Source organism: Dioscorea cayenensis, chromosome 1, assembly GCF_009730915.1.
Source record: "Dioscorea cayenensis subsp. rotundata cultivar TDr96_F1 chromosome 1, TDr96_F1_v2_PseudoChromosome.rev07_lg8_w22 25.fasta, whole genome shotgun sequence".
Classification (NCBI taxonomy): domain Eukaryota; kingdom Viridiplantae; phylum Streptophyta; class Magnoliopsida; order Dioscoreales; family Dioscoreaceae; genus Dioscorea; species Dioscorea cayenensis.
In genome coordinates, this window is record NC_052471.1 from 1,762,263 (window position 1) to 1,783,669 (window position 21,407).

The 21,407-nt window shown below is 32.0% G+C and overlaps 3 protein-coding genes and 2 long non-coding RNA genes across 10 annotated transcripts; 2 read left to right on the top strand and 3 right to left on the bottom strand.

Moving 5' to 3' along the window:
* Positions 1 to 4,066: 4,066 nt before the first annotated feature.
* Positions 4,067 to 6,481, top strand: LOC120260493. 5 transcript variants are annotated; one of them, XR_005536417.1, is made up of 4 exons: positions 4,067 to 4,202; positions 5,279 to 5,366; positions 6,080 to 6,291; positions 6,341 to 6,481. It is a non-coding gene; the product is annotated as an uncharacterized LOC120260493 (long non-coding RNA). The 5 variants fall into 5 exon arrangements; XR_005536419.1 differs by lacking the exon at positions 4,067 to 4,202 and adding an exon at positions 4,209 to 5,177; XR_005536418.1 differs by lacking the exon at positions 5,279 to 5,366 and having other exon boundaries at positions 4,079 to 4,202; positions 6,023 to 6,291.
* On the bottom strand, positions 6,034 to 10,704 carry LOC120260475 (endoglucanase 1-like). The gene is given in 8 exon segments (XM_039267960.1): positions 6,034 to 6,564; positions 6,825 to 6,988; positions 7,072 to 7,345; positions 7,424 to 7,516; positions 7,595 to 7,795; positions 7,932 to 8,078; positions 8,080 to 8,142; positions 8,226 to 10,704. Coding segments are annotated over 8 exon segments (1,476 nt in total). The 5' UTR covers positions 8,427 to 10,704; the 3' UTR covers positions 6,034 to 6,231.
* On the top strand, positions 7,419 to 16,102 carry LOC120260512. Of its 2 annotated transcripts, none has more exons than XR_005536420.1 (4): positions 7,419 to 7,526; positions 7,624 to 7,799; positions 7,961 to 8,149; positions 15,820 to 16,102. It is a non-coding gene; the product is annotated as an uncharacterized LOC120260512 (long non-coding RNA). The 2 variants fall into 2 exon arrangements; XR_005536423.1 differs by lacking the exon at positions 15,820 to 16,102 and adding an exon at positions 14,843 to 15,033.
* An 821-nt stretch (positions 16,103 to 16,923) lies between these two features.
* Positions 16,924 to 17,385, bottom strand: LOC120262460. The gene has a single exon (XM_039270579.1). It carries the CDS (start codon positions 17,383 to 17,385, stop codon positions 16,924 to 16,926), a length of 462 nt encoding a protein of 153 aa, XP_039126513.1.
* A 1,111-nt stretch (positions 17,386 to 18,496) lies between these two features.
* On the bottom strand, positions 18,497 to 21,407 carry LOC120260484. Its single transcript, XM_039267972.1, has 3 exons — positions 21,210 to 21,407; positions 18,705 to 18,850; positions 18,497 to 18,587 (listed from the first exon to the last, which is right to left on the bottom strand). Exons 1-2 carry the CDS (start codon positions 21,330 to 21,332, stop codon positions 18,731 to 18,733), a joined length of 243 nt encoding a protein of 80 aa, XP_039123906.1. The 5' UTR covers positions 21,333 to 21,407; the 3' UTR covers positions 18,497 to 18,587; positions 18,705 to 18,730.

Consider the following 21,407-nt stretch of genomic DNA (forward strand, 5'->3'; position numbering starts at 1 on the left):
CCTAACCCTAACCCTAACTTCAACTAATACATTCATTATTTCTCTTTCTTGCTCTTCAATTTCTTTTTGAGTTTTATATTTGCATTATTTCCGCACGGATTTAGAATAAAGAAAAAAAAATTAATATTTAATATTTCAATTTAAACTTAGCATGGATTTGGTGGTAATTAAATACTTGCTTGCTCTTGTGTCTTTCTGTATGTTTTGGAAGCATGATAAATGTGTTCAACTACTAAAGGAAATTAACTTCCATTTAGACTTTTATTTCATTTTCATTTCCATTCTTTGACAAGAAAAAAATTAAATGACATATGTGAAGATTTTGAAAGCTGATCGATTAAGGGAACTATATATATATATTATAATTATATATATAATTGAATTTATTTTTTTATTATATTAATAAAGGATTATTTATTTATTTATTTATATAATTTAGGTATGAATCATTGAGGAAAATTAAGTTAAGAGAGAGTTGTCAAGAAAATCAAGGATAAGGTGGTTGGCAAGTTTAGTTTAGTTGTCCTCTTGAGTGAAAATTAAGTGGGACTTGCCAAAGATTTCAAGGATAAAGTGATTAAGTCTATGGAGTACTCTAATTGAGTAGAAAATAAGTGTTTTGACCAAGGGTTACCTTTTGCATATATAGGGGTCTTACCGACAACTAATTAAAACATTATAAAATATATTAGAATATATATATATATATATATTGGGTTTTTGACTCACCTGCCAGAGGGTTTAAATTAATATGGAGATTAGTTATTTTTATTTTTATTTTTAAATTCAAAGATGCCCCACTAGATTATATTATATCTCTCTAATGAAAATCAATAAAAAAAATTATAAAAATTTATCCTTACTTTATTTACTTGAAAAATGGGAAATGTGAGAGGTGGAAAAACAAAATATGTAAATTAAATTTTAATAATATGAAAAAATAAACAAACACTTACCCACAAAAATACAAATAAGTTGTATGTTTAAAGAGATAATAAACCAAAAAATATTATGCCCTTTAATATGATTATCATTCATTACAAAACTTAAAATCCAAAGTCTTTTAGTAACACTTTCAAATACTATTTTGACTACATTTAAAACCCACTAATAACTAACCTTGTCCACTCATACCAACTACTAAATTGCAAATAGATGAAGTTGAGAGTAAAATGATGGTGTATATACAATACAAAGCACAACAACACAAACCCATGGAAACTAATTAGACCTTCCATCAAACGCCACTTTCAACTTTTATCATTTAAAAAAAAAACCTTAGTGGGAGTATTGATTGTGTTGTTAAAATTGCGTGGATGCCAAAAATACCATATTTGGGTAATTAGTGGCACAAATCTCATGCCCTTTTAGGAGGAAAAATGTGACTAGAATTTGAATTTCCATATAAGAAAATATGAGTTTGAACCTCATATAGACCCATTAATTCAAGATGAGAGCGCATGAGACATTATCTCTACACATGTTTTTTTGTAAACTCAAGAAAATTGTCCTTTATTAAAAAACAAAAATTACATTTCATATATTACATTTATTTTATTCATTTTATTTGGTTTGATTTGAAATTATTCTCATTTAGTGAATTATTTATCAAAAATAGCAATCGCTTCATCAAGACAAATAATAACAAATAGGGTAATGGAAGTTTATAAATATTTTTTTAATTTTATGGAGTAAAAATTCATTTATGTAAAAAAATAATTAGAGGATTTTTTTACAACAATGACAAGTGCCATATATTTTGAACACAAATTTTTTAATGAGTATTATTAATTTAGTTTTATTTAAAAAAGACCAAAATTTATATTTTTAACTTAATTTTACTTAGAGTGATCTTTTTGGATAAGTTTTCAATAGTAAAGTAACAATAAGGCCTTCAATACCTTTAAATTCATCACTAATCCTTACATTTTTCAAAGTCTTAGAAAGCATCCCTAAATTTTTCCAAAACTTATATTTCAAGCTTATCAATCAAATCTCATTTTGAAAGATTCAAAATAAAATGTACCATAAGTTAATAATTGGAGAGCTTGAATGATGGGATGTGATTTTTAATAAATAATGTGGCGTGACTTCAAATATTATGGTTGGAAGTTATAAATTGACATTCCATAAATGAAGAGTACTTCATAAATAAAAAAAAATGGTAATTGCCAAAACCTCCTCCTTTGTGAACACTTGGCCCAAATTTTTTTTTCCCTTGATAACGTACTTTCAGTAATTTTGACATAAAGGTAGTTAATGTTGACATGAATGACTTTTAACATTTAAATGAAAAACACGCATGACTTTTAACATTTAAATGAAAACACATAATATTAAACGGAAAAATCAGAAAAACAAATATTAAGGACCTGTTTAGTTACAAAATAAAAAATATTATAATTATATTATATAAGAAGTGCAAATGATTATTATAGAAATTGTGGCATATTTTATTCTTACAGAATAAGTGTTTGTCTAACAAAATAAAAAAAATTACAGAAATCGGTCGGATCACGGGTGAACCGGTGGTCGGTGGTGGCAGATCGTCGGAGGACGGACCACCAGTGGATCCGTGGTGGGTCACCGGAGGGCGACCGGATAGTGATTGGATTGAGAAAGAGAGATTTTTATAAAGAGAAAACATTCCACTATTAATCAAATTTTTTTATGCCATAATACTCATATTATACCATAATTTTATACTTTAAATTAAGTACTCAAACAACCCATATGCCATAATTATCAGAAAATATTAAATTATGACATTGTATGGATTATGCCATAATTTTGGCTTACCCAAACAAGTCATAAACGAAAAGATAGCATATTAATTGAAAATTTTTGTGGTTATACGTAAATAAGCAACGCTAAACAAAAACTATAATTATTAAATAAGAAGTATATGTTGTAAGATTAAATAAACTAATGGAGTAAGCTACAATGATAGAAAAATAAGTATATTAAAAAAAGAGGAGTTCCCTGGGAAATTCAAATATAGAGAAATTGTTTAAGAAATTTTGAAACTTTCAGGGATTAAAAATAAATTTTTAAAAAAAAACTAAATATAATCATGGAATATTACACAAAAATATTAAAAAATAATAATGAGAATATGAACATAAACGAATATATATATATATATATATTTGAAAGTAAACAGTAAATACTATTGTGTGATGGCAGGACCTAACTATTAGGATCAACAGACCAGATGCCATTGGTGAGGGCAAACTTGAACATGAAAGGAAATTTTTATTTATTTATTTTTTAAAGTATTTGTGAGATTTAATCAAAATAAGATAAAGAAAAAGGACTAGCTACTAATTAAAAAAAAATTAATTAGTAATAAATAAAATGTCTATTTTCGAAAATGTGCCGTTTTATAAAAAAATAAAAATAAAAAAAGCATGTGCACGATGTACACTAGCTTCATATGTAACACTAGTACTAGTGTACAATGTATAACGACCAAAGAACCAAATTTTTTTAAACATATATATATATTTTGGCAAAATGTGTACAAATCACATCATGTACATCAACTTGACTACTCAGCAAGACACAAACACCCTAAGGGATTCGGAATTCGATGCCAATAAATTAATAGGTTGTTGGCTTTTAAAATTTTTTTTTAGTTAAACTTCACTTATATAAATGATATATTTTTTTACCTACTGTTAATCACATGGATATTCAAATATTTTATAGGGGTGGACTACAAAATTACTCTCTATTTATTTTTATTTGTCACAAATCTATGTTTTTTTTTGTCTGTCATTTTCTAACATCAATAAGCATTTATTATCTTTTTTCCAAAATTACCAATAACATTAATATTCAACTTTTTTTGTTAGAATTAAGTAAGAGAGAGAAAGGTGAAGATATAAATTAGAGTAATTTTAGAAAGATAACTATTTTTTTATAAAATTTTCTGAAATAACTAAGTTTCTTAGTATGTGAGATTCGGTTAACCATGAGACAGATAAAAAGAACAGAGATAGTAACTTCTAGTGGGGGTAAACACGTAAATATGAATTTGCTAAGGGCCAAAGCGTAAATTAGTACAGCACCTTGAGAAAGATCCCGCGTGCAGCTCCTCCGCGTGAAGCTTCTTGTCCTCCTCGAGACAACGAAAGGAGATCAAGAGGACGCGGTGATGGATATAGCTTGGAAAATCGCGTTCATGATCGAAACCCCAGGTCATGATCTCTTGTATTTCGTCATTGATTTCAATTTCTCAGGTTTTTTCATGTTTTCATTCATTGATCATGACTCGTTTGGGATTCTAGGGTTTGGATAAGAATTTTTTTAGGTTTTCACTGCAAATTCATGCAAGAATTGAGTCTAATTGGAAAATTTGGATCATCTGTTTGCCCAGCATATGTTCTTGTGATCATATTTGATGTAAATTCAGTGAGACATGTTCTTGGGGTGTGGATTTTAGTTTTTCACTGCAAATGCATTCAAGAATTGAGTTTAATTCGAGAATTTGGTACTCTATGTTCCCGACCTGTGTTCTTGTGATCATGTTTGATATGAAATTCCCTGAAACATGCTCTCCAGGGTCCTGATTTTGGTTTTGTTTATTTATGCGTTTGAATTTCTAATTTTCTATGAATCAATTTTTAAATGTGTTGATTAATTTTTTAAGTAGAATATGATCATTGAGCATTAATAGTATATCATGCCATAGTTCTAGTTTTGTATTATCCGTTGATGAATTGGAAGTTGTGTTAGTTGTGCCTTGGGTGAATGAGAAAACAAAAGCATGAATAATTGACTTTGAGAATCGAAACCTTAGACTTATTTGTGCTTTGGAAGATAATGGTTCAGAGATGAAGTTGATGATAAAATTGATGTGAATGGTGGTGATCATGATAGCATACTTGACAATGAAGAAATGGGGCAGGATTACAGTGAGAGGATTCGTAGATGAATATGTAGATAGATAATGCAGGTATGATGGTGAGGAGTATGAAATGTGTGCAATGTGGATGCGGCCAATAAGAGGGATGAGGGATGAACAGAACCTTCTGAATGATAATGTTGACAGGAGGAAGTGCATAGAGTTGCTATCTCTTTGGCTTCATGACTTCATGGTTCTCAAGTAACTATTTCTGGATGTCTACATGACTCACAATAGAGGATTTGTGAGGGCTTTGTGAAAGCTTTTGGTGAATTTTTTGTGGTTACAGTAGATTTGTCACTCAGCTCCTGTTTTGATATGTATGTTTTGTCTGTCAATATTTAGTCTGTATGTTGTGGTAATGAGCAGGAGAGGATGATGAAGGATAAGGGGAGAGGAGAATGTGAGGGATGCAACCCAAAAGGCTAGTTAAGAGGTCCATGGCAAATAATTCAAGGTATTATATTTTGTGGCAACCTAAATCCAATGATTGTATTTCGATTAGTTTTCTTTTCCCGAATGTGTCTTGATTCTTCTTTTGGGAGAAGCTTGAGACTGACTAATTTGAAACCAAGAGTAGGTTATTCATATAATATGCGCCAAAGAGTGTTATAAGAATTAAGAACTCAAAAGCGCTAGGGCACTAATGAAACACCTCAAGGTTATTCCACCAGTCTTCTTTTGCAATATTTAATTATTTATATAAATTTATTAAGAAATTAAATTTTAAATATCAATATTAATAAACATCTGTCATTAATTAGAATTAAACATTTATGTTAATTAGTATACCAATTTTCCCTCCAAAAATGATTTTAAATCAACCTCGCTATCCTTACCCCAACTGAACACAATTTGGAGATTTTCACTTTAGAGTTGTGTACCTTTGAGGATTAGCCAAGCCTATTATACTGCTTTTGTAACTTTCTTAAATGCTATGGGGGAGAATTAAAGTTTGTAATCATTGATTTCTTTGTTATGCGTAATTTTAAGTATTTATTTTTGTGTGACATCCTTGCATATGATGAGAACATCCTTAACCTCTTTATATGAGGATTAATTTTGTAATCATTGATTTCTTGGTTGTGCATAATTTTAGATTTTTTGTGCTAGATCCTTGCATATGATGAGAACATCCTCAACCTCTTTATTTATTTTTTTTAACATCAGTGCATATGAGGAGATTAAGCTTGAGATTAAGCTTATACATCTTCTCACCTGCGATGTAGTAAAGAACTACTTGTGGTAGGAAGACTTAAAAAGTACAAGCCCAGCTATCGAGATTTGCAGGATTGTACAACAACAAGAATGTTGTAAGCTCATTATCCTGCCAGTGGTGTTGATGCAAAGAACGCCAGAGCACCAACCATTGGTGCATTTATGTAAGTCGCAGGTTCCGACTGCTGATAGTTGTTTCTGTCACCTGAGAAGCTATCTTTATTATCAGGGCCGCCTAAAACAGCACCGGTGAGGATGTTTGGGTTCGGTGAGCTTGAGTAGAGGTATGAGAAGCCTTCATTACAGGAGATGTGGCTTGGGTGAGCATGCACAGAAGGAATTGAAGAGCCCCGGTGGTGGACATGTAGTGGGTACCGCTTCCCAAAGCCCACCATGTACGACATCTTCGCAGGATTCACGCCCAATATGTAATCAACCTGGCATGAATGTCTCTCAAGATTAGTTCAGTTCATATGAGGAAAGGTATAATGAATGAAACTTTGGTGTTCTTATTAGCTGCCTGTTAATCTATGATTTGTGCTATATTTAGCCATTAGGTACAATCAAATACAAGTTTATCCACAATTGCTGATAGCCAAGATTCTGAGTAATTGTCTGTCGTAGTTAAACTGCCCATGGTTTCTAAATCAGTTTTTCATTTTTTAAATTCTAGACTTCTAGTCTTAATTGCCACCACCTGTTTCTTAGCTAGAGAAATGAGGCTTTCTGCAGTAATAGTTGATGATCCACAGGTGGTTGCTCCACCGTTGCCTTTGAGGTATTTGGCGTAGGTAAGAAGAAGAAAAGTAGCGGAAGTCACATATTGGAGATTGCTCTCAGATTCTTTGTAAAGAAGCCCTCCTGCACATTCAAGCATAAATAATGTTTTTATCCAGAAGATTTTGTTGCTTTGAATAGAGCTAATGACCCTTTGCAGGAATGACCTGGTGTGTATTGGGCCTGGAAGCTAGGTGATCCTGGGACCAGAGAGCAGATGTAGTTGTCAGCATGTGCTTTGTACACCTGCAGGTCTTCAATCCTGTTCTGCAAGAAGCCTTGGGAGAGAAGAATTTTAGCACCTGCACGCTTGTCGTCCCAGCTGAAGGAGTAGTCATCGTCTTCAGCACCAAGTGTCTGGCCATTCGTGTGAATGTATGCCATGTACGAAGCATCCGCAGATGCCTTATGAAGCCATGAAGCTCCCCATAGAAGCTCATCCTGCTCCCACATTATATATCAATGAATTAGAAGATCCTTAACAAAAACATACACACACCTGATGTTATCACCACTTACATGATATCCAGAGTATGAGCAGTAGAATGGGCAAGCAACAGAACTGAGTGAATCACTGTATGATCCTCTATACCGATCAGCGAAATCAAATACCTGCAATTTGGTATATTTGTTACTCATAAAATACTTCTTTTTAACATGAGAGAATAGTTTTGTAGTGCCAGTTATTACTTTAATGGCTGTTTGGAGTAATTTTGCAGAGTAATCAGCATCAGAATCCTTGAACACAATGGAAGCAGCAGCCAATGCTGCAGCAGTCTCAGCAGCAACATCAGAGCCAGGATTTTGAGCTGTTACCCTGTATACGTTGCGAGATGTGTCCATGTCTTCTGGCCTCTCCCAGCACCTGTGATCCATATTTGGGTCTGCCACCTGAGTAAGTCATGCAGTATAGAATTAACAAATTGATTAACTGAACTGACTGATTAGAACCAATAGCATTACTCATCCCTCATATGCATCAATTAAATTTATGATTATCTGAGAATATATATTTGTTTTTGTTTACCTGAACATATAGTGTATCTGGTGTTGCAGTGGCCGCCTTGATAAGATAATCAGTGCTCCATTTGATGGCTGCTTTGGCATGCTGTAGTTGCCCATGCATTAAATCTCCAAACTCTATCACACTCCATGCCAGCATTGTCGTTGTGAAATGCCATCGGCAAGCCAAACTTCACATTATCTCCAGCATCATAGTACCCTCCTGCTAAATCCACCTGAAAGGTACACACCAATTCTATTCAAGTTCACATCGTATATTACACTTACTATAGATAAATGCATGCCTCAAAGTTGTTACATTGTAAGAAGCTCCGTCCGAGAGACCAGAGTTGCCTCTCCATGTAACACGCTGGTCGGCAGGTAGTTTGCCAGACCGTTGTGCCTCGAAGAAGATGATAGACTTCTCGAGGGCATCGGCATAGTCTAAAGTGTATGCATTGGTGGAGAAACATAGTGAGGAGAATGCTATGATCTTCACCACTGCCACTATAAGCTCCATTCTCAACCGTTGCTTATGGCTTCTATGGAAGAGGTTTGAGTTAGTGTCCAGCTATTTATCATGCTAAGGCCAAAGTCTTTTTAAAATAAATAAATTAGATCGACCTTCAGTTACAAGTAGTGGATGACATGGTTTGTTAAGGATTGGTTACTGTTAAAAGAAAATAATATGTAAATAATTATTAATGGTTTTAGAAATAAATAAATAAAAGAAAATAATATGTAAATAATTATTAATGGTTTTAGAAATAAATAAATAAAATCAATGTACACTAGGAATAGGTAGGGGACAAATAGAGTTAGATATGTGGTAGTTGGTCGTTAGAAGAGAAGGAACTGAAAGAATGTGTAAGATTTCGCGGCGATACACGCGGTGGTTCACGGGATAACATGCTGAAAAGCCGTTGTTAATTTAGGAGAATGTCTCCTCCCTTTTGCTAAAACCCCCGGACATTATTTGAAATTTATTGTTTTTGTTATTAAACAAAAAAAAAAGGTCAAAAATCACAGCATGAATGGATGAAGTGATAGAGTAAATTATTAAGTAGAAATTTCAAAGATAAGTGAAAGAATGGCGGTGGTTTTCATGGCGTAATTTGAGGAGTAAAAGATCAGAAAATTTTTGTATGAAGTTTGGAAGTGTAGTAAGTCACGGGGTGATTGACTGGTAGCACACTATGTGTAGACTAGAGCGTCTTTTAATGGAGATGCGTCCATGCATGAATCACGTGCATGAATGAAGGACAGAGAAATGGACGCAAGAGGCCGCAATCAAAGCAGACCCCCTCTCTGTTTGTAGTTGTAGGGGTGGTCTCTCTGTGTCTTGTCCGTGACTTTGAATTAGAAAAGTATACATACATATATATATATATATATATAGGAGTAAATCGAATTTTGTCATGATAAAAGTTTCAAGTATGTAAATGGGGTTATATTTAATTAATTATTATTTTATGTGCTTATGCTTTTGCTTGACTAACTACTGCCATAGAGTCCCATGCATTGTACCCTCATTGTAAAACAATGACACTCTTCCGTCTCAAATATTAAATATTAATTTCTTATATTCTAATGTTTGATTGGGTCACCATACTTTAGTGAGTCAGTACTTTTAATAATGTAGAAAGATGCAGGTAGTGAGTCAGTACTTCTAATAATGTAGAAAGATGCAGGTTGGTTCGACCGGAAAAACTAAGAACTAACCATGAGACTGTCTAGTTATTACCTTTGGAAGTGATCTTAATAAAACTCGGTAAAGACTTGGTATCCTAGCCAGATAGACCAAAGACTGGATGAACCCTCTGGGTTTTATGGGTCAAAAATCTACTCTTAGTTTGTTTCATTAAACTAGAACGCTGTAGTTTTAAAACAATGATTCACAAAATTTGAAGCAAAGATTTGATAATGATAATGAAGTTTTTAATTGAATGAAGCTTAGTTTCTCGTCATCATCTAATCTAAATCCTAAACCATATCTAAATCCTTAAAACTTTAAGGGTCTGTGGGGTTTCTGAGTTACTGTTTAGGTTTAAGGGTGTATGGGTTTAAAATTTAGTATTTAGAGTTTAGGATCTAGGATATAAGATTTAGGGTTTGAGAATTTGGGCATAGGGTTTTATGATATTTGGGGTTTAGATTTTAATGTTTTAGATAGGCTTTATAATGTTTTATAATTTTTAGAGTCTCATGGTTTATATAGTATTTTTTTGTTCTCACTCCTTGACTTGCAGAGTGGCATTCTTTTATTTTCTTGTTTCTATTGCTCGAAACGATTTGTTTTATTTGATGCGAGTAGTCACTCTGCTTTTCTCCAAAACAGTGAGGCATTTTTTATAATAATAATAATTATTATTATTATTTGCGTATGTACATGCATTCGATTGGTATATTTATTGGCATAGATATAATATTTAGATGTATGTAATAAATCTATACATGATAGTCTATTATTTAAGATATTATATATATATTAAATATTGCTATTATCATTAATGCTCACCTCTGTTGTTTCATTTTCTACTATAGCTGTTTTGGGTAGAATGTGGGAATCGATGAGTCCTAGCTTTATCATGTTCTATTCTCGTGTATCCTCACCCCATTGTTAAATGTTCTAGGCCCCTAATGATGTTTGCATCTCATAATTTGCTTCATATTCTAATTTGATTTGTAAAATATTCCAAGCGCGCAAGATGGTTTAGAATAAGAATTTAAGTTGCAGCGTCAGAAATATAATGATCATTCCTATGCAATGGAAATCATGTCGTCCTATATTGTATATATTTTATTCTTTCTTGCATATGCTTTTTCTGATCTAAATTTTAGTTTATTTTTATTTTGGTCATCAAATTTCAATTTATATTAATTTGATCATTTAATTTTAATTTAATTTTATTAGATAATAAATCAAGAGATTTTCAGACTCCAAATGAATGAATGATATGGTTTATTTCGATAACATGGACAGTTTCAATGGACTTAATAATGTGTCATTTGGAGGACTGACTCGAATTTTTAGTCAATCATATAATCAATTGGGAGTTAAAAATTTTAATTTATTGCCCGATGAAATTAAATTTAAGTTAAGTGACCAAATTGATATAAATTGAAATTATTAAATTAAAAATTTATCAAAGTTTAGTGATTTAGTAAAAAAAATATCTTTTTTTCTTCAAAATGCATGCCAAAAGGTTGATTACACTTGCATCGATTATTCTTTTCTAAAGACTAATTGCAAGAAAAGAAGCCCAAGTGCTAACTGTTACATTCTTCTTCCATGTGTTTATTGCTTTCAACATCAGCCATTTTTCTTGAGCATTCGTGAAAAAGTGTTTTTGTGACAGGTTTTGTTTTGTATTTTCTTACCCACTGGAGATATGAAAATTATGGAAATACGTGAGAAAATGTAAAATTACTTTTACAAAATGTGTCTCAATATTCATAAAGAAACTATTTTGAGAAAATGTTTCACAATCATTTTCATAGTTAATCAGTGGAATATTTGCCCACAGTTATTATGGTGGGTTTTAAATTAATGATTATATCATATATATATATATATAGGCTCATTCTTTTGGACGTCTATAGATAAAAAAAATCTATGGATGTTTATTATCAGCTGTTGAATTTTGATTTAACGAATAACATTGATAAACAGTAGTTATTACACTAACATATAGAGTAATTACTATTTAGAAGATGTATTAAACGCCCATAGAAGATGTATTGCCATATATATAGTATTTATATCTATATTAAGGTTATATGTTTATTTTTATTTTGAATATTTCACTTTTTAAAGCCAAACCTTTATCTTCTAAATTGATATGTTTATTTCATGTTAAATGAATTTATTTATTTATTTTTATTATTATTATTTTGCAAGAAAAATCAAAACATAATACTAGGATGTATCATTTCAGCAGGCATTTTTTTTTTTACTTTGTATTTAATGGATGATAATATTTAAAAACTAGCAATCAAAAAATAAATATAATAGAAATTTGAATATATATATATATATATAGACACGCACGTAGGAAAATAGCATTGCTTGTGTGTCAGTGTGTGTATGTGTGTGTGATATTTAAATATATCATATGTACATACAACTTCTACCAATGATCGCTAGTCAAGTGTGTAATAAATACATCAATTTTTTTTATGTTTATAGAAAGGCATACAATCATATGTTCGAAGTTTGAAAAGAATATTAGAATATATGATTATTATATATATCAACTTCAAATACAATAATTAAGGTGACTTGATGGGCCGAGTGTGGGGGATTTAACTATTTCACTATTATTAAGTTTTTTAACGTTTAAAAGTTTTTTTGTAGAGGCACTTAAAAAGAATATATAAAATTATGAATAAGATGTTGAGATTTTATGTATTTCAATGTCACTTTAGAAACAGTAAACATGGATTGAGTAGTAAGCACTTTACAAGAGCATTTAGAAAACAAACACTTACGGCCTTTGCTTTGAAAACATTTTTTTTTCATATTTTGTATTTCATTTTTGAAAATAGTTTTTATTTTTATATTAGTAAAATACATTGGCTTTAATATATTTCATAAATAAGTTTTTTATAAAAAGAATAAAAGCACTTCTTACATAATTATATAAAATATAATTAAAAAATATTATGTATATACATATTAACACATAGAAATAACTATTCATAAGTCCTTAACAAAGTATAATTTTTAAGAATTATTGTTTTTTAAAATTTAAATTTCTAAAGATTCATGAGTCAGTTGATTTTTTTCCCCAAAAAGTTTCTTGGCCATATACAACATTGTCAAGAACTTATAAATACTTGCTTCTATATCTTCATACGTATATAAATAATATTTTAAATTACATTTTTATTATTATATAATAAGTGTTTTTTTAATTTAAATTTATTGATGATATTTTCTTACAACAAAAATAAAAACTATTTTTAAAAAATTAAATGTAGAATATATAAAAAAAATGTTTTTAAAACAAAGGCTCCAAGTGTCAACTTCCAAATGCCCTTCCTAAGTGCTTAGTGCTGAACAACATCTAAATGTTTAATGCATCAATCCAGTTTACTCTTTCTAAATTACTTGATGCTCCTCAAAACAAGCATTGAGATGGATAAAATCCTTAAAGTTTACTAAGAATCTTACGTACACTTCTGTACTATTACTTTCATTTCTGTGCTCTTCCAAAAACATTTTAAAATGTAAAAAGAGAAATTTAATAATAGTGAAATAGTTAAATTCCCACACTTGCCCACCAAGTCACCATTATTATTATTATTATTATTATTATTATTATTATTATTATTATTATTATTTGAAGTTAAATTTTTATATATTTTAAGCATTAAACAAGCGTGTCACAGTTGCAACAAAAACTAAGCATAGGTGTAATACCATAGACTCCTGAATAATTTTATAAAAATCTTGAAGTGCAGGGTTAGAGACACAAGTGATAGGTTTAAATACCGAGCATTTATATACCAAATACTCTGAATAATCGCATGCAAAGATTTATAAATTTGAATTTAGAGGAACAAATATTTAAAGAAAAGATGGAAAAACACTTGCGTACCAAAAGAAAATATGAGAAAAAAAATTATAAGGAAAGGCAGTTTGGCAATAAAAATAGTGTAAAAGGAAAAAGTAAACATAGATAAATTTAAATTAAAAAAATTGCAAACTTTGTTTTATTTTATTTATTTATTAAGTGGAATTCAACCCACAACCTTGTGTATATATATATTTTATACATCTATGCACGCGTAGATTCTAAATCTAGATACCTTTGTTTTTAACATTTGGATGGCAATCTAACGATTCTCATCATATTTTTATTTGTATTGTTGTACTTATGAATAGTAACACAATAAAAAAATGAGATGTACAGTATTTTGATTTGAACCATTCAATTAAATGTGCACAATAATTTAATCAATCACAACAGTTGAATTTTATTTCTACTAAACATACAAGAATCATTTTAAAAACCAAACCAAAACTAAACCTAATTGACCTATAGATGTGTTTGTCTCTCTCTATAATCGGTACTGTGCTCAACTGCAGTTTAATTAACCCGTTGATGAACTAAACCTAATTGACCTATAGATGTGTGTCTCTCTCCATAATTGTTACTGTGCTCAACCGTAGTTAGAGCTGTCAATTCGGGCTTAGTCCGTCGGGCCAGCCTGCCCCGCCAATTAAAATAAATAAGTTGAACTGGCATTTTGTAGGCCTGTTTGGAGGCGGGCCTAAACAGGTCAGCCCACATGGGCCGCAGGTTGAGGCGGGCCAGCCCACCGCTCACCCCTTCTTTGTAAGGTTTGTATAGCATATAAATATATATATATATATATAGGGATTTAAATGAAAATTTAAATAAATAAACAAGATAAAAAGCCTAAATCTAAGAAACACTAAAAAATATCTAAAAACATGTCATATTAAATAAAAACTTAATATGATACATGGATAATTGGTTTATTAAATGAAAAAAGGTTTAATGTAGTAAAAAATATGTTATATTAAGTGAATATTTAATATAATAAGTGGAAAAACTTTATAATATATGGTTTAAAATAAAAAATAAGTAGAAATATGTTATATTAAGTGAAAACTTAGTATAATAAGTGGATTGCTGGTTTAGCAAGTGAAAAAGCTTTATATAATAAGTGGTTTATTCATTTTATAGTGCTCCGGGGTTAGCATCACTATAAAATGAATGAACCACTTATTATAAAACTTTTTCTCGGGCTCCGGGGTTAGTAATCCCAACCCTAGGGTTAGCATTCAACAGTAACCCCTTAGCAACCCCAGGGTTAGCATTCAGTCCCAATTTCTGCCCAACTATTTAGCTTGAAAACTTATCTATATTTTTTTTGGCCGACTGTGAATAGCACCTGCTACAGTTAATTTCTACAGTGGTTTGCCACAGTAACCTGCTATAGTACCGGCCCGAAACATTCCCGAATCCATGCTTTCATCAAGGTAACGTAAACATGCACACGTTTATGTTGTAGATAGCTTTACTTCTTCAATAAACAGTTTCATTGGTGAAGATTTTGCTATCAATGCACTAGCCGGGATACTCGAATGTGACTGCCCTTGTGCCCCTCCAAACCCTCGTGCTAACTTGAATATAAAGAGCTTGGCACACATTCTTGCATCTTGAACCTGACTTATGCCTTCACGTTTGAACATTCTCAAGATTTCCTCCAAATAGTACGTTCACGATCTACATTGGCTTCTTTCTTTACCATTAGCTTCACAACTCTATATGCATGAAAGTAACATAAATGCACACATATTAGCACTAAAACCCGATAAAAATAATGCTCATAAGGAAAGAACACTTCGCATTCTTATCACATAAGCACTTATCAGTAATCGATCGTCGGAGGATTTGGTCGGAAGAGATTCCGAGCCAATAATTTTATTGGATTAGGAGTTATCGCCGTGACCATCGGGGTAATCTACTTTCGAATATCTCTTGGCCCATAACCACCATTGCATGTGTAATTCTAGCATCCGTTTAGCTTTAGTAGTCCTGAGGGGATCCTTGCCCGGGGACCTCGCACTTTTCATTGTTACTTGCTTCCTTAGTATATTTATGTGGTGAGCCTTAGTCCATGTGTTTATAGTTTTCTCTTTGTTATTTTCCTTATCTTGTTTTAGTCCTATATTTGGTAGACTAGACAATGCTATATAAAGGGAATAATAGCAGCTCTTGAGACCCCAAGGAATACAACACCTGAGTCATGCATAGGGTATTAGTTGACAACCCGTGCGCTTGTGGACTCATCAAGTGTTTAGTGTGTATGAATTGTGTATTTTATTGATGAATCGATGCCCTTTTTTGGTTTAATTGTTTAATTTTGTGTTTCAGGCACAAAGGAAGCCTATGTTAGCTCAACGACACAATTTGAGAAGAAATCATCACCGAAAATGGCATTTTAGGGCCCGAGCACTATAGCAACACTATAGCAGCCTGAAACACGAAGAACTTGAAGAAATCATAAGTCTTTAATATTTTTAGCGAGCCGGCCCGCCCAACTCGTAACTCAAAGCGGATCGGGTTGGGTTGATATTTTGTCGGCCCGCCCTGCTAAGTGGTGAATTTTGGTAGGCTGCAAGTCAGCCCACCCCATAAGTCCAAATTGACGGTTCTAACTGCAGTCTAATTAATCCCGAAAATGAGTTTATCTCTCTCCATAATCATCACTATGTTCAACTACGTACGTTCTTATATTACAGACATTTTAAGAATGCACGGAGTTTGACATATTCTCTATGTATATACATCAATATTTGCTTTAGGTCATTACTTTCTCTCACTAAAGATAAAATAGCAATTATTTCCTTTATATAATGCCCAACATTCACCACAGGTATTTGCAGCAAATAAATAAATAAATAAATAAAACATTGGAAACCAGTCAAAACAACATCTTATTTTTTTAAAAAAATAAAAATAAATAAATCACAATTTATTAAAATATTTTGTCCTAAACACTAAACATCTTAATTTATTAAAATAGTTTGTTAAAAAGAAATATTTTTCTCTACTTTATTCCCAATAAATTGTTCCAAGAAATATCCACAACCCTTTTCTCTACAAATTATTTTTAAAAATATTAAAAATATTTCACAAGCCATACAAAATATTTCCGAACACAACCCAGAACTATAACAACATATCATTCTGAAACCTGGAAATAAAAAAGAAAAACAAAATCTTAATAAATATCCTTTTCAAATTGGACTTCTTTAAAAAGAAAAGAAGAAAAAAAAACAATGAAATGCTAACAAAATCATCAGTGAAATTCTACATGATTAACCTAAAAACATATAATACATGCAAATAATAAAGATTTATAAAGTGTAATATTTCAGAAATTTCAGATTTGCAGAAAAGAAAAACCCCAAAAAATTTTTAAAAAAATCACAATAAATAATCAATTAAAAAAAAAACACTGACCTTGTGGGGGTTCTAGTGATGGAGTGAAAGAAGCCGCTGGACTTGTATCTCAAGTTCCTCAATCCGTGATTCCCAATCACTCCGGATCTTAATGGGCCGAACCTCGCCGGAGCCATCAATCGCCGACGTCTCCTCACCGCCATCGCTCTTCTCCTTCCTCCCAAACCTCCTTCTCTTCTTCTTCTTCTCTCTCCGAGCGGTAGCACGCTGGAGCGCGCGGAGGACATCCGATCCCCTCAGCTGAGCGCTGTCTCCTTTATCTGAGGATCCAAGCGGCGGATCGGATTTGAGCGCGGCCAACGCGGCGAACCCTAGATCGCCGGCGATGGAGTCGTCATCCATGGCCTCGTTGCCATCTTCGTTTGAGGCGGCGCGGAGACGCCGTTGGTTGATGGCGGCGGGGCGAGGAATGAGAGGGCGAGGGAGAGAGAGGAAATGGGAGCTCGTTGGACGAGAGAGCGATAACGATAGCATTCTTTCTTCAAAGAACTTCTAGAATGAATTGTTTGGTTTATAAAGATCCATTTGAAAATTAAATTGGAAAGTTTACATGTATCCGTATACGTAGACCAAAGTGCATAGCGTATATACTGTATAAAACTTTTATTTATTATGAGTACTGTATTTGTCACGCACCTATATATATATTTTTTTAATATTAGTTTTTAAACTCACATATAAAAATAACAATATTTTTGTTATTTTTTTAATTAAAAACATAATATTCATTTATTAAATTTTTTTTTGGACAATAAATGTGGTATTAACACCTTCGCTCTTACCACATATATATAAGTTACGATTAAAACCTATCTCTTTTGTAAGAAATTAAACATCTGGACCCGGTGCTAATAGAAATCATTGGCTTAGAAATACTTTTCTATTTAATTCTAATGTTTTATAAATTATATAATAAACTACACAATATTTTTGAAGAAATACGGAATAAAAATTTCTCAAAGTGCTAAAAAAACAACCAATTAGAAAATGATGATGATGAAAGGGAGGATATAAACTTAAAACACATTTCTATGGGTTTATATACAAATACATAAAATTTTCCTATGCCTGCAACATTGATGATGACATATACACCCTTTAGCGTAAACCATTTTTTGTATATGAATCTTAGTTGCAGGGGTGCGTATATTGAAATATGTTACATGTATAGGATGGGTATTCAAGCAATTACAAGTTATGCAAGGTGGACATGCAAAGAGAATAAAATATTTATATGTCATTCTTTTGACTTTTGCTTTTTCTATATGTAAGAGTCCCCCTAAAATATATGCTCTGTTTCAGGCCCTGTAAATATATCTTTCTGAATTCTAAATCAACCATGAAATCACATGTAACAAATTAAGGATAATATTTTACACAAAAAGAATTTCTTCCTGGGAGGGAGAGAGAAGAAAACAAAAATAGATAAATAAAGTGCAAGACGATCCCTAGTATAGGAGAATTGGTATTTCATTTCTCTCCCAAACCAGGTCGGGGATTGAATCTTTCCTGACTAGTTAAGGATTAGTAGCTTGTACACATTCATTACTATATATATAATAAAAAATAAGTTCAACCAAAGCCATAGGGAACTCATACAAAATTTTCCCACTATGAAAAAGGGAATTCTTTAGCTTTTAACACATCCAAATCGTTAGCGTGAGCTGGGATTTATTCTAAAAAAAAAAAGAAGTCCAATTTATGTTTTCTTAAAAACAAGAAAAGAAAAAGAAAGTAAGACAGCGAGAAAAACAGAGGAAACTTTAAAGGGTAAACATTGAGAAGAAGCAAACCTTGGCACTTATAAAAAACCATCTCCCTATTCTGAAGTTTCAATTGGGGTGATGGCAATCTCAGCTTCTTTTTGCTTTTCTAATGATCTCACTCGATTATCCAGAGCTTCATATCGATCTTCAAGAGATTGATACACCTCTGCCACCTGAAGAAGGATCAATTATGTAAACCATAATAATTTATAGTGCTGAGCTTGTAACAAATATAAAGCAGACAGACATGCAGCATAAATTGTAGACTAGCCATTGCCTACAATGTTCTCGATTCAATTAATAAAAGACATAGTCTTGTTCAGCAGAGGAAAATTCCAAAGAATGTGTTTTAGGTGTTCATTTCATGTCAAAAGGACAAGCCCAGCAATAACTCAAGAAGTTATACAGAACAACTTATATGCTAGAAGTGAAATATCAGAGAAATATAATGATTCAGGTTAACAACAACAAATTAAGTGTAACATGGTCAAACAAATTAATTGGTTTAATTATTTGGGAAACCATTGGAATATAGAAAGATCCACATTGATTTTATTGACCTAGACAAAGCTCATGAAGTGTATTTTCAGTATTCCAATGAAATGAATGGTTGCACAATCATATTTAGGTAACTTGATTAAAAAGAGACAAAACACTGGTGTGCATCAGGAAAAAAAAATAATTAAGGATGTAGCAAGAAATTAAATCAGTTATTGGAAGTAGGATGTTCACACTTCACATAGTTGATAGTTAATCAGATTAGAGAAAGAGCTAGCCCTAAATTAAAGTTCCAAAGAATACTTACAAGAGCCTTAATGCAACATTATCTAAACAGGTAGCTGACCACCATTTGGATAAGAAAATCAAATTAATCCCATGATTCGAAGGAGAACAATTTTCATTCTGACAATTCCCATATTTCCCATATCTTTCAAAGGAAAAATGGCACAAAGAGTAGATTGACTTATTTTAAAGCAATGACATTATTCAGCGAAAGGAAATGTAATAAACAATTTATTTGTCAGCATTTGAAAATCAGAATGAATGATCAGGGTGAGCCCATGGAGAGGTGTTAGATTAGATTTAGAACAATTCACCAATATGGCAATTAGGACATGATGAAAAAGAAAAACTTAGAAACATGCATTCCAACATGAAGCTGACAGAATGTAATCACGTGAATAAAGTTTAAGCCTCATGAGATATACACAAGAAATGAAACAAACAGAAGAAAACCTCCAATATCTCTGTGGCCAAATGAAATGGCTAAAATATGCATTTGCAAATAGAAAGATCAAAAACACACGATGATCATCAGGGAAAATTCTTGCGTTCATATAAATCATTTTATAGTATTATTCTGAATATTTTCCTCAACTGAATGCAAATCCTACGTTAGCTATTCATAAAAGTAAGAAACATCCACGTGCCAAATTCACATGAGCATTCTGTTTGATCTCAAGACAAAAATGCACAAATATATTAGTAGTATCTCAGTTTACAACCACTAATATCATGTTATATGTTTCAATTTCTCAAAATGAAAATACATGCTGTAATGAATGAATTTAAAAGTAAGATCACTGTAGAGTGTAGCATGCCTCTTTAATAATTCTAAACATTGAACTTATACTTGAACTATTTATATAAATGTTATTGACATTAAATATATGCATTATAATGTCAACTTGAGTTCCATTTATATTCATTTTCTGTTCATTTTTTACAAAATATATTATTATATTAGTTCATTAAATCATATGACGATACTACAAAAGGTAGTCAAATATAAAACTCATATCAAACCATAGAAGAAACATAAGTTTTAATTAAAGAAAACAGGATGGAGGATAAGATCTAGTAGCCAAGAGAAAGCAATCAAACAAGAACCATGACCGTTAACCAGATGCCCAAACAGGAACCAAGCGCAAGTCCGGTTCTTATCAGGGGGTCTTCTTTTGGTCTTAAATTTAAGGCATGTATACAAATCTTAGTAAAATCAAATACCTATCAACTGCCCTTTTCGCAATAATTCCAGAAGATGAAGAAAAATCCAAGATTTTGGATCCTAAAAGAGTTACTTTTCCTGCCTAATTGTTCTACAAACCAGTGGGATTCATATCCAAATACTTCGAAATGACAATTTGTTACAACAAAAGGTTCGAAGCACTTGCGCAAACATGGGGACATAATTGGGGAAAAAAAGAGGATATATTGATAACAAATTACAAATACTGGATAGAATTGCAAACCAAATAGGGCAAGAATAAATCATGAATCACAATTGAAGTATCAAAAATGATAAACAAATCAACACTTCAAAAATTCATCAGAATCACTATAATTCCACTCACATTATTCCAAAAAAGGGAGTTCTACAGTATTGACCTATATACAGTCAGTATAGAAGATTTTGCTCCTTTTATCCATCAATCAATGCATTTGCAACAAGATTCAAGGCCGAATTTGCTAAAAACTTAGAACTCGAGTAAGAGATTCAAATCAATGAAAGCAAACGGATCTATATCCTACCTGATCGGAGACTGCTTGGTGAGCAAGCTTGTAATCCTTGTAGAGGACGTAAGAGCCGGCAACGGAGGCGATTGCGGCGCCGGCAAAGAAGGATGACAGCCTCACTCTGAACACCAGCCCCATCGCGAACCCCTCTTCCGACGAGCTCTGTTCTCGTCGACGGTGGCGCTCGATGAGAGAGAGAGAGAGAGAGAGAGA

What these genes read in the sequence shown, in the direction of transcription:
- LOC120260484 (XM_039267972.1), bottom strand. Translation starts at nt 21,332, where the DNA reads ATGGGGCTGGTGTTCAGAGTGAGGCTGTCATCCTTCTTTGCCGGCGCC. An exon ending in ACCAAGCAGTCTCCGATCAG is followed by an intron (nt 18,851 to 21,209) that starts GTAGGATATAGA and finishes ATCCTTCTTCAG; the next exon opens with GTGGCAGAGGTGTATCAATC.
- LOC120262460 (XM_039270579.1), bottom strand. Translation starts at nt 17,385, where the DNA reads ATGCTATCGTTATCGCTCTCTCGTCCAACGAGCTCCCATTTCCTCTCT.